General features: G+C 35.7%; 1 protein-coding gene across 1 annotated transcript; it reads left to right on the top strand.

The window, feature by feature from the left end:
* Nucleotides 1-5,565: 5,565 nt before the first annotated feature.
* LOC141651610 (uncharacterized) lies at nucleotides 5,566-8,200 on the top strand. Its single transcript, XM_074459313.1, has 4 exons — nucleotides 5,566-5,980; nucleotides 6,073-6,738; nucleotides 6,922-7,217; nucleotides 7,316-8,200. Exons 1-4 carry the CDS (start codon nucleotides 5,566-5,568, stop codon nucleotides 8,198-8,200), a joined length of 2,262 nt encoding a protein of 753 aa, XP_074315414.1.
* Nucleotides 8,201-12,135: the final 3,935 nt, after the last annotated feature.

Genomic DNA, 12,135 nt, shown 5'->3' on the forward strand with positions numbered 1-12,135 from the left:
AACTTAACATCCATACATATTTAAAAGGGGTTTTCATGTTGCAAACTCATATTACGAGTTTAAAAGGGAGTCAAATTTTATCAAGAGAGTCTTGATTTTGAAAGTGACACCTCCGTCATGATGATGATGATATATTAATTTTAATTACTCAAAAGTAATTCAAAAGTTTGCGAAAAGAGTTTTCAAAAACACTTAGAATACTCCAATATGATACCGTCAAATGGCTCACTTCGAGAAAGGCCAAATCGATTGTTTATGCGCTAAAGAAGTTTAGGCATATGATAACAATTGAACGGTTAGGTAGTCCAATTTCGCAAGAAGTTGAGATTTTGCAACATGTTACACTCACTTTATAGTAATTCACTCTTACTAAGTGTATAAAATATCACGAATGACATGAAGAGAGGTCTTCATGAGATTCATTTTTGCTTGATTGAAGCAAAGAGGAATGTGAAAGTGAGTGGGAGTTAAGAAGAATCAACCCTAGATGTATGCGATAGAATAAAGTTGAAAGAGACATCTACTCAATGGATAGGCTAGTTCCACTATCTTAGTATGAGATACCAAGCATGGATCATTTATTTGTAAAGAAGTTTACATGAATTGATAAAACGTAAGACGTCTAGCATAGGACATTTTTGTATCGAAATGGTGCTAGATTAGCAATGATTTCGATGGGGACAAATGTACCTAAATTTGGTTTTAAAAGAATGTAATCATCTATGTTTAAACATAGAAGGCATCACTTATGTGATTTAAAACAAAATGTTGTACCTACTCCTATGATAACTTGGTGGTTGGTTTAGACCACTTAAGTTAGAGGAATTTTACATTCTTCACGAAAACTAAATGTTATACTATCTTGTAGATTTTAAAGTCTCTCATCCGGTGAACCCAATTGATCAAACCTCAAGTAAATTCGTTTCAAACGAGTAAACGAAAAGCACATTGAACAACCATTTTATTGTGAGTCTTATGGTATGTGTGCATGTATTATGTTTTTCTTTTGTAGAAAAGACACACAATAGTGGGGTGATTGACCATATACATGCGGATGTGTAAGGCCGATAGTTGGTAATATACTTACTTGGTTACTTTTACCGTAGTGTTAAGTAGATATGAAAACCTCGTATCTATTTAATAAGACATAAAAGTGATTTTTGAAACGTGGAATATTTTCAAAATGAAGTAGTAAACCAAAAGCACGTCAAGATCAAGATGTTGATCGGAAGTTTCAAAGTGATGACTTTGAAGATCAAATGGTTAATATCAAGTAATGATCTTAATAATCACTAAGAAGGTTGTGAACCAGTTCACATAATACCTTCTCCTTGGGACACCATAGAGTATGGTGTAGTCAAGTATATAAACCGAACTTTATGAGATATAGTTTGAGGTTTTTCGCAATTTTTGCAAGCTATTTTCTCACTAAAAGTTTAAAACCCGACTATAATAGACTAAATGACTCCATATGAGATATGGATAGGGAGAGTCCCTAACTTGTCTTTTGATACATTTGGGATCATAAATGTTTATGTTCAGAACCAATTTATGTATTTGTGAGGGTTATCCAAAATTGAACCACTTGTTTTTTTACTCCTCCAAAACGAGAACAAAGAGTTTGTGGCTCGTAATGCTGTCTTTCTAGAAAGATTTTCAATTTTCTGGAAGACAGAGTGGGAGAAATTTTTAACTTACGGAAGTCCAAGACCCACAAACTGAGTACAATGCAAGAAGATGTTCTTTATTGAGGCTCAGTGGCGAGTACAATACAAGAAGACGTTCTTTATTATGGCTCAGTGGTTATAAGGAGATAATTTTGCGATAATATTGCGTTACTTTTCTAAAGTGACGAATCTTAAACCCTCATCAAAGGCTTTTCTATAGTATGAACTCTATGTGATGTCGTGTCACTATGCAATTCGAATTGATCTCCTTGCACACGATGCAATAAGGAAGGAAACACGAGATGTTTTCGGGACTTGATTTAAGGTGAATACCTTGGTTGGTTACCTTGATCTTGTCGTAAAGGTTACATAAGATGTTTAAAATTTGGGCTTGTTATAGAGAGTTTGTGACAACCCAAATGCCTTTATCAATTCGTATGGTCTTAGCAATATAGCCTCTCATGAGGATGAGTTTAGGCAAAAGGATAACGAAACATTCTCTTTGGGAGAAGTTTTGTTGATGTTGTCAATGCTAAGAAGCCTAGCATGCTTGGTAGATCCCTTTTGTGATCTATATACGTCAAAGAGTTGGAACTTTGGGTTCAATCATGTAGTCTATCAAAACGGTATTACTCGAGTGACGAGATACCATGATGATACATAGAGTTTAGTGGGAGCTAAAGTGAGTTTCTTAGTCTAAATATGTGCTTGACATATTAGTGACTAGAAATGTAGCTAAGGTGATGTTTTTTAGTCTAAATATGTGTTTGACATATTAGTGACTAGAAATATTCTCGGGTGAATACTTGAGAGTAGCATGGCGCATCTTAAATATCCAGATCTAATGAGATAGATCTCCATGGATATTAGCATTATAGTCAAGAGACTTATGTGATAAATTTCTTGACTCGTTCAAGTTGTTGAACAATTAATATGATCTCTTGTGCTTCCGCTGCAGGATCTATTAAATATGCTAAAAGCTTCTCTCGTCGGAACTTATCATGTTGAGAATATGAGAAGTCATTACCAATCATTTTCTAGTGAGTGTCACTAGATGATTATCAAGAGCATCCTTGAGTACTTGTGAAGCAATGAGGATTTACTCTTGATTGGAGGAATTTATGAATTTCATGTAAAAGGGTTACACAATAGCATTCCTATGCTTATAAGATGTTATGGGCCACGTTAAGGAATGGTTAGCATGTAAGAGTGCTATGTGCATAAAATATGTATAAGAAGTTATACATATATGTATAAGAAGTTATACATGTATAAAGCAAACATGTATGAGGAGTCATACATAAAAGATGTCATATGAAGGATGTGTATGTATAAGTGTTATACGTACAAATCATGAACGAAAGCTAAGTACATTACAACATCCGATGTTGTAAAAGAGATAATTGATAACCGGAATTTAATGGAACTAGATTAGTACCGTTAGCCGAATATCGTCTCCCGAGAGACTGTGAAAACAGTGGGAGTGTTTGACTGGCTTTAGAACCAGAGTCTAAAAACTTGTTTAGACATGTACTTAGAAATGCTCTATGTGATGAAAAGATTGCATAGAACAAAGGAAAATTGCAATAGAAATTAGAGTGATGCAACTGTTGCTAATCCTCTAACTAAAGCCGTTGGCATAAGGTAGACATGATGGTTTTGTCATTTCAATGTGATTGAAGAGTATACCTTAATTGCTAAAGATCGTTATGTAAATATTTGATAGAGTATTGATATTTACATAAGTGATGATCGCATTCATTGTTAGAGTTTCTTTAAGAACTCAATTATTCAGTTTGAATGAAAACCAGAATACCTTGTTTATCTGAATAAGTTGTGGAGACAATGTTGAACAATATTCAAGTGAATAAGATGAACATTGTATTTTGTCCCTAGTCACTTAATGAGGTGACGTCTCGGAGTGACTAGATTGTAAGTCGATTGATGGTTGTTCAACACCATAAGGTCATATGTGATGACTGGTCGATTACATAGGCGGAGTGTGTGACACTTTGTCGGATAGTGACCATTTAGAGAGTCCCTAAGTTCTATTATAGACGCCTGGTCGTGGCGGGGATCTCTAAGATGTTCTAATGAGTCGATTCTTTTGACTGGAGACTATTATCTGAGCAAGTGCAGTTTCCGAGTGACTTTGGTTTTTGTCCTAGGTCGTGCCGTGAAAGGAGGCCAAAAGGGCATTTACTAGGTCATGGTGATCTGTATTGTGCAATAGGATAGATAGGGCATACAGGAATTGTCCACCCACGTTGGGTAACTATATCTCAAGGCCACTCGAGGAGTTAATGACTACAAATGCGTGGCCACGCTCGGAATTAATCTGTGAGAGATTTTTTCCGGTCAGGTAGTCACACTCCCGATCGAGAAAACCACTCGCGATGTGTTCATGTGCAAGTGCGACCTGAAAGACACCTTGCATTGAGTGGGAGATTGAAACGGACAAGAGAATTGGTAGCGCACACCTTGTGTCGGACAAGTGGGAGATTGTTGGAGTTAGTGTACTCCACAATAGTGCGTTAACATAATAAATCTCATTAATCGAATATCATCAGATATTTATTTATTTGATCCTCGTCAGTTGATTAACGTAAATCGATAACGGTTGGCTGACTAGAGTTTGACGTTATTGTCGTGAGACGGCGGTGATCAACTGACCCCTTTCGGTCACACCTAAAGGAACGAACCCCAATTGATAACTAATTAATTGTATGAGATACAATTTGTTTAGTCCCTTGATTTATAGACTAAGAAGTTAGTCGATTATTTTTAGAGAGATTTCGAGTTGCGAACTCGAGGAGCGGCAGTTATTATTTAATTATGCGATAATTAAATAATAAGTTTTGGGAAACGAGTTTTAGTTAATTAACTGTTAATTTACTAAAATTGTACTAATTGATTAATGTGATTAATATTAGTACGTAAATAATATGTGTAGTGGTACACGTATATTTACGGAGTGAATTGGACGAATTAATTATGGAAGTATTTAAACATGATACGATGTTTAAAATAAAAATTACACGGATTTGTGCGACAAATATAAGTACCAACATGGACCCGTAAACGGTCAAGTGGACCGTGTAAAATAAGAGTAGTGGATGATTACTCACATAATCATTTCACCTTATTTTGTATACTACCATAATTTATCTTATACAAGATTTTGCATGTGATGTAAGATAAAAATGTAAGACAAAATTGTCCACTAAGACACTCCTCCACCCGCCACTTTCCCTACTACTTCACTCCATCATTTGTTCACATTTTACTCTACCTTACTTACACACTCTACATTTTGCATGTGAACTTTTTCTCTCTATCTCTCTACAATAATAATTCATTACTAGTATACATTAATAATATTACTAAGATTAGTTAGTGATATTACTAATATTTATCAAGGGAACAATATTAACAAGTTACTAGTTCAAAACTTGTTATTATTATTGGGTTAGTTCTTGGGTGCAACAAGAAGGAGATCTTCTTATTGAAGATTTGCAAGGAGGATCGTCCATTTGGTTTAAACTCAAGAACAAGCTAGTAAGGTGAACTAGTTTGTGCCCTTTTACCACAAATTCAATGTAAGGAAATTGTTTTTCCTTTTACTCTCTTTTTATGCTTTCATATTAGCATGCATGTTACATAGATCACCTAAACATCAATTTATGAGATAAATTAATTTTATTAGAGAGTCTAATATGGATCTATGATCTTTTAGAGTCTACTTTAGATTAGACAGATTCATGATTAATGGTGACTGGATACAGCTCTATCCTGACTCTTATGCTTATTTTTTACCTGAAGGTCTTTTTGACCACAATCCTTGCCTGTGCTATAGGAGGGTTGTTAGAAAAAAAGTCCTCACTTTAGATATTTTAATATGTGGGGTCAGGATCCTCATTTTAAAGGCCTTGTCCAGCACCATTGGAGTAAGAAGATCTCTGGCTCTTGGATGTATCAAGTGGTTACTAAATTAAGGAGCCTGAAACAACCTCTGAGGGAGCTTAATAGGAATAGATACTCTGATATTGAGAAGGTTGTTGGGATAGCTAAACTTAATTTTGAAGATCTTCAATGTCAGTTGCATATGGATCCTTCTAATATCAGTTTGATGGATGCTGAATCTGTAGTTGCTGATACTTACAGAGGCCTGACCAAAGCTCATTATAGTTTCCTCAGTCAAAAGTCTAAAGTGGATTGGGTTAGTGAAGGTGATGAAAATTCTAGTTACTTCCATAATCAAATTCGTGCTAGACAGATCCAAAACAAAATCCTGCAAATTAAAGATATGAAAGGCATTCTCCACTCTGATCCTAATGCTATTAAACAACTTTTTTTTTATCTTACTATGCGGATCTACTGAGGACCAATGCTAACACTCTTCCAGTTCACAAGCCCACTGTAAAGGTAGGACCTGTGATTACTGATGATCTTAAAGTTTTACTTCTTAAACCTGTAACCAAGGATGAGATCAAAACCACTATGTTTTCTATTCCTGCCTCAAAATCTCCAGGACCCGATGGCTTCACTAGTCAATTCTATAGGGATTCTTGGGACATTGTTGGACATGATGTTGTTGGACCTGTTAAGGACTTCCTTACTAGTGGCAACATGTTGAAGCAGGTAAACACTACTACCTTGACCCTAATTCCCAAAGTTAAAAACCCCACCTATGTCCTAGAGTATAGACCCATAGCATGCTGCAACACCTTATACAAATGCATTGCTAAAATTCTTTGTGCTAGACTTAGTGAGGTCTTACCTCATATTGTTGATAGGAGTCAAGGGGGGTTCATAAGGGGAAGGAACATTGTAGAGAATGTGCTCATTTGTCAGGATCTTGTTAGACTCTACAATAGGAAAGCTGCCTCTCCTAGATGCCTCATAAAAATTGATTTTAGGAAGGCTTATGACACTGTTGAGTGGGATTTCTTACATCAAATGCTCACTGCTTTGAATTTCCCTCCTGAGTTCATTCACCTTATAATGATTTGTGTTTCTACTCCTTCCTACACCCTTAATGTCAATGGGAATTCTTTTGGCTTTTTCCAAGGTAAAAGAGGACTAAGACAGGGGGACCCCTTGTCTCCTTTGCTCTTTACACTTTGTATGGAATATTTATCAAGAATTTTAAGTGTTGTTGCTCAGCAATAATCCTTTAGATTCCATCCTATGTGTGGCATCCTGAAGCTTAATCACCTATTATTTGCGGATGACCTCCTTCTGTTCTGCAAAGGAACTGCTCCTTCTATTATGTGGTTACTTAGGGGGTTTTCTACTTTCTCCTCTGCTTCTGGTTTGTGTCTGAATAGAGAAAAGACTAATATCTATTTTAATGGGGTTAGGAGAGAGCTAATTGATGAGATTGTTGATATTTCTGGATTCAAAGTTGGTTCTCTACCTTTTAAGTATTTTGGCATCCTTATTTCATCTAAAAAGATTTCCAAATTTGATGCTCACAAACTAATTGAAAGGATTGTCAATAAGGTTAGGTCTTTAGGAGCTAGACAACTCTCTTATGCAGGCAGACTGGTTCTAGTACAGTCTGTGTTAGCCACTATGCATTCCTATTGGGCCTCAATCTTTCTCCTTCCTTCTGGAGTCATGAATAAAGTAGAGGCTATTTGTAGGAACTTCCTTTGGGGGGGGGGGGGGGTAAGGATGATTACCTTAGAGCTCCCAATATAGCCTGGGATAAATGCTGTACTCCAAAAGAGGAAGGGGGTTTGGGCATTAAGAATGCAAAGCTTTGGAATAGAGCTGCTCTTGGTAAGTATACTAGCTGGTTGGCTACAAAGAAGGATCATCTCTGGGTTAAATGGGTTAATCATGTTTATATGAAGGGATGTGCTTGGGTTGACTACACAGCTCCTTTAGACTGCAATTGGGCTTGGAAGAAAATTGTGCAGGTCAAGGATATTTTCAAAGTAGGATACCTCAACAATATTTTGAACATCAATGCTTTTGGTTATTCTATTGCTTCTGGTTATAAGTGGCTCAGGTCTCCTAATCCTAAAGTTCCTTGGCGCTTTATTTGTTGGAATTCCCTTAATGTTCCCAGAACCTCATTTATTTACTGGGCTTCCCTTCACAAAAAACTCCTTACTCGTCATAGACTGGTTAAAATGGGTATTTGCAGTGACATCTCTTGCTGTTTGTGTAATAATACTCCTGAAACTCATGAGCATATTTTTCAAGATTGTGACTTCAGCAGGAGATGTATGACTTTGTTACAGCAAAAACTTCAGATTTCTTTCCCAACTGATGATATTATCAAATGGTTTTCTTCTGGGAGGTGCAAGAGTGTGTTGCAAAAACTGATTGCTGGAGCTTGTTATGTTAGTCTTATCTATGCAATTTGGATGGCTAGGAATCGTGCAAGGATTCAACAGTATTTGATTCATCCTAAAATCCTGGTGCAGCAAGTATGGATGGAGGTAAAAGAAAGATGGCAGAGGCGAAATTGCATTCCCCTTAAACCACTGGATGCACAGTGGATGGCTACTGTGATTTAGTTCGATTCATTACCTTTACTAGCATGATTGTTTCTCATATTTGAGCTTTGTAATTGGAATATTGTATACCCTATTTTTTGATTAATATATACTTACCCTTCACCAAAAAAAAAAAAAAAACTACTCACAAACCTACATGAAACTGGTCATGGATGACACCAGTTTTATAAAGCTCTAATTCCTTAGAATTTATAAGTAGTTTGCCAAAATTTTAAGTCAAGTCTATTCGTTCAACTAAATTTCAAAACAAAAATTCGTGAAATGCAAAGATTTTGCTAAAAAGTAGTAATTTACGCAAGGCTTAAGCAAATTGACTATTTACAGTGCAATGTCATCACAGTAAAACTCCATTTTGACTCAACCTAAATGCAAAAATAAACGTGTATTTTTTGTTTTTTTTGTTTTTTTCGAGATTTTCTAATTTTTTTTTTTTTATTAATGAATTAAATAACAATGCAAGCTAAAATGCAATAAACGTGAATGCAAAACAAATGCAAATGCAGACTCAAAGTATGCATTAACATGCTTGTTCGGTCTATTACATGGGCATTATTCAATTGCATAATTTTGTGTTGCTATCCATGCCTATTTATATCCCACTCCAAGAATTTGACCGACTTCTACGTGCTTTGAGTGCTAGTGATAATTTTATATGAAATTATTTATTGGCAATCTTTGGTTTGATGGAGTTCCTCAATAACCATTAACTTGTATATATGCATTTAGTGTAGATTTATATTCATTTAATAAATTGCGTCAGAGATGAAAGAGAGGGATCTCATATTTTAATTGAGCTTTTTGAAGGAAATTGATGAAAATGAGAAGATGGGAAATGTAAAGAAATGAAGAAAATGGAGAATTTGGGGCTTGTACATATCCTACATATCATTATAGAAGTGTTGGGCCGAACAAAGCATGAACCCGTTGTAACACCCCGTATTTTATAATAATATTTTATTATAAAAGTATTTTATTAAATTAATTATTTCGAAGTTTAATAATGTATTTTGGAAACATTTATCGTCTTCATTCTCTATTTTATTATTCCTCATTTTAATCTACTTTTGATCGGGTTAAAATGTCTGTGCACGATTTTATTATTTTAAATTAATAACTACTTATCTTATATAAATTCTCCTTGCGTTTTAATATGGTCCAATCCATCTTGTAATCAGATAATCCAATTTATGAGCTAATGGACCCAAAACCCACTTGTTAACCTCTTATAAATATGAATCCCTAAGCTAGCAACTAGGTTGCTCTCCTTTTATTCCTTACGTAAGACGTGCGGCAGCTCTTCTCCCTTTCTCCTTCTTTTGTTCTTCTTTTCTCCCTTTTACTCCATTGTTGAATATCTTTTCTTCCTCCAAGCTCATACACAAAATATATTTTCATAATCCTTGCTCTTATCTTTACAACATATTTATCTCCAAATAATTTTATGGGGATTATTTGTATGGACCTTTAGACCTACCTTTATGGTCTCTTATTTTTAATGGGTACAGAACAAGAAGGGTCTTTTATGGTGAATTCATGGATTTGAATTCGGGTATTCTTTAAAGTCGATTTTTGGGGACGTTGACACGTGTTGGAGACAAGGCTTTGTTGGTTGTTTTCTTCATGGATGTTTTTATTAATTGCTAAAAAGGTAACTAGGTGTTTTCCTTTAATTGTGTTTATGCCAATTGGATGTAATTTACATGATTTAATAATTGATTCCTGTAATTAGTGCGTGTTTGATTGTTTACTATCATGTTAATTGTGTTTGTGTGATTATGTATGTGTTTTACCGTTAAATTTGCATAACGTATGTTGCTTATGCCTCGTTTTTGGGCGTTTGGTGCGCGGCTAGGGTTCCCAATGGAAACCCTAGTGGCGGCTTGGTGGTGGTATGGTAGAAGACCTAGAGTTATAGCTAAAGTAGTATAACCTTGAGATTATGGCTCAATGTTATAGCTGGGTTGGTACAACTCTGAGGTTGTGATAAATTTATAGGTGGAGCCGTATAACTTTGAGATTATAGCTCAATGTTATAGCTGGGCTACTATAACTTAAGTCACATTTCGATGTTATAGCTAATGCTAATGTAACATTAGGCTAATGAAGTCAATGTTATAGCTAAAGCTAATATAACATTGGGTTACGAGGGAAGGTTATTGTTAAGGTTATAGCTGAAGTTACTATAACATTGGTTGCTTATACTTGTTTCATGTGTTCAACATGTTATGTCCTTGTGTTGCTTATGTCTTTGGTTACTCGTGTTCATATGATAAGTAGGATGGTCAGTTATACTATCCTATGAGTTGAGTCGTGATGTTGTTCACGCGTGTTGGTACAGTCAATCATACTGTGCATTTTTTTGTTGGCTGGTTGAATAGGTGACGGTAGTATCAGTTATATACTATCGGAATGAACCAACGCCACCCGTTGATACGAGATTTATTTTGGTCTGTGTTCGGGGGTGGCCAGAGGCAGTGGTTATATGCTCTGGGTCCCGAGTGTTGTTTGGTTTACCGAGAGTCTGGCCAGGTCTTAGACATATAGGCAGTGGTTATACGCTATACATAGTACCGTGGAGGCAGTGGTTATACGCTCCACACCGATGGAGGCAGTGGTTATACGCTCCGTCAGCTAGAGGTAGTGGTTATATGCTCTGGCAAGTTAGAGGCAGTGGTTATACGCTCTAACGGGCGTTCGCTCTATTCGCTATGCTTTGTTGCTAGCTTTGTGCCTTCAGTTGCTGTGGATTGTGTGTTACCATGTTCGCTATGCTTTAATGCTAGCATTGTGCCTTAGTTGTTATGGGTCGTGTGTTACTTTGGTTGTAAGTATACATGGTCTAGTGGTTGCATATGATCTAGGTTTGCGTGATTTCGTCCATTTAAGATTGATTAAGTCATGGTAAGTTGTATTGGGTTTTCATGAGTATAGATGATCTCTCATGTTTACTGTTTATGCCTTTCAATTGTTATTGATTGTTGATTATATTCAATTGTTGTAAACATGGCTGGGAGAGCATCTAGTTACTCCAGACTGAATTGTCGACCCCCTTCTCAGGTTGATCAGATGTTGCAGCTTGATGATGCTCGTTGGGATGCTTCGAGAGGCGAGATTAATAATGAATTAGGATTTTGTTTTCAGTTCCGCTTGAGAACCCTTGAATAATGTATTAGTTTTGGTTTTGGATTTAGTAGCGAACCGGATTGGTCGAGTGTTTCCGCCACCTTGACCCTTTTATTATTGTTATACTCTGATATATATTTTATTATACGTTTTCCCTTTGTTTTATAATCCGGATGGTTACAGTTGGTATCAGAGCGAACACGCTCCCAAATCTCGCGTAGTTAATGACTAAAATAAATTGACTTAGTAAATGAGTGAGAGTAAATGGGGTAGAAACCATTAAGGACTTGTTTGTTTATACCTTAATGTTTCGTATCGTTATTAATTGTATTGCATGTATCGATCATGTACTTATTTGTTATGCCCTAACGTTTCACATCTTTATTAATTATATTACATGTATTGTTCATGTACTTACTTTTATTGCCTTAATGTTTTGCATCGCTATTAATTGTATTACACGTGTTGTTCATGCACTTGTTTGTTTATGCCTTAATGTTTCGTATCTTTAATAACTGTTTTACATGTTTTATTTATGCACTTGTTTATTTATTCCTTAGTGTGTCGTATCGTTATTAATTGTACTAAATGTGTTGTTTATGTATTTGTTAGTTTGTGCTTCAATGTTCATCGTTATTAAGTGTATTAAATGTTTTGTTCACTTATGACTGTCGAGCATGCCTTGTTGATTTTAAAGTTGGTCGGTTTTAAAATGTTTCTTACATGTTACGTGTCGTGCATTTTGGTTATGTCGGTCAAAACGTTTAATCCTTGATAACCCGAGCTTTATTCTTATCGTACTTTCATCCTTT

This window comes from Silene latifolia, chromosome 4 (assembly GCF_048544455.1).
Source record: "Silene latifolia isolate original U9 population chromosome 4, ASM4854445v1, whole genome shotgun sequence".
NCBI classification, from domain to species: domain Eukaryota; kingdom Viridiplantae; phylum Streptophyta; class Magnoliopsida; order Caryophyllales; family Caryophyllaceae; genus Silene; species Silene latifolia.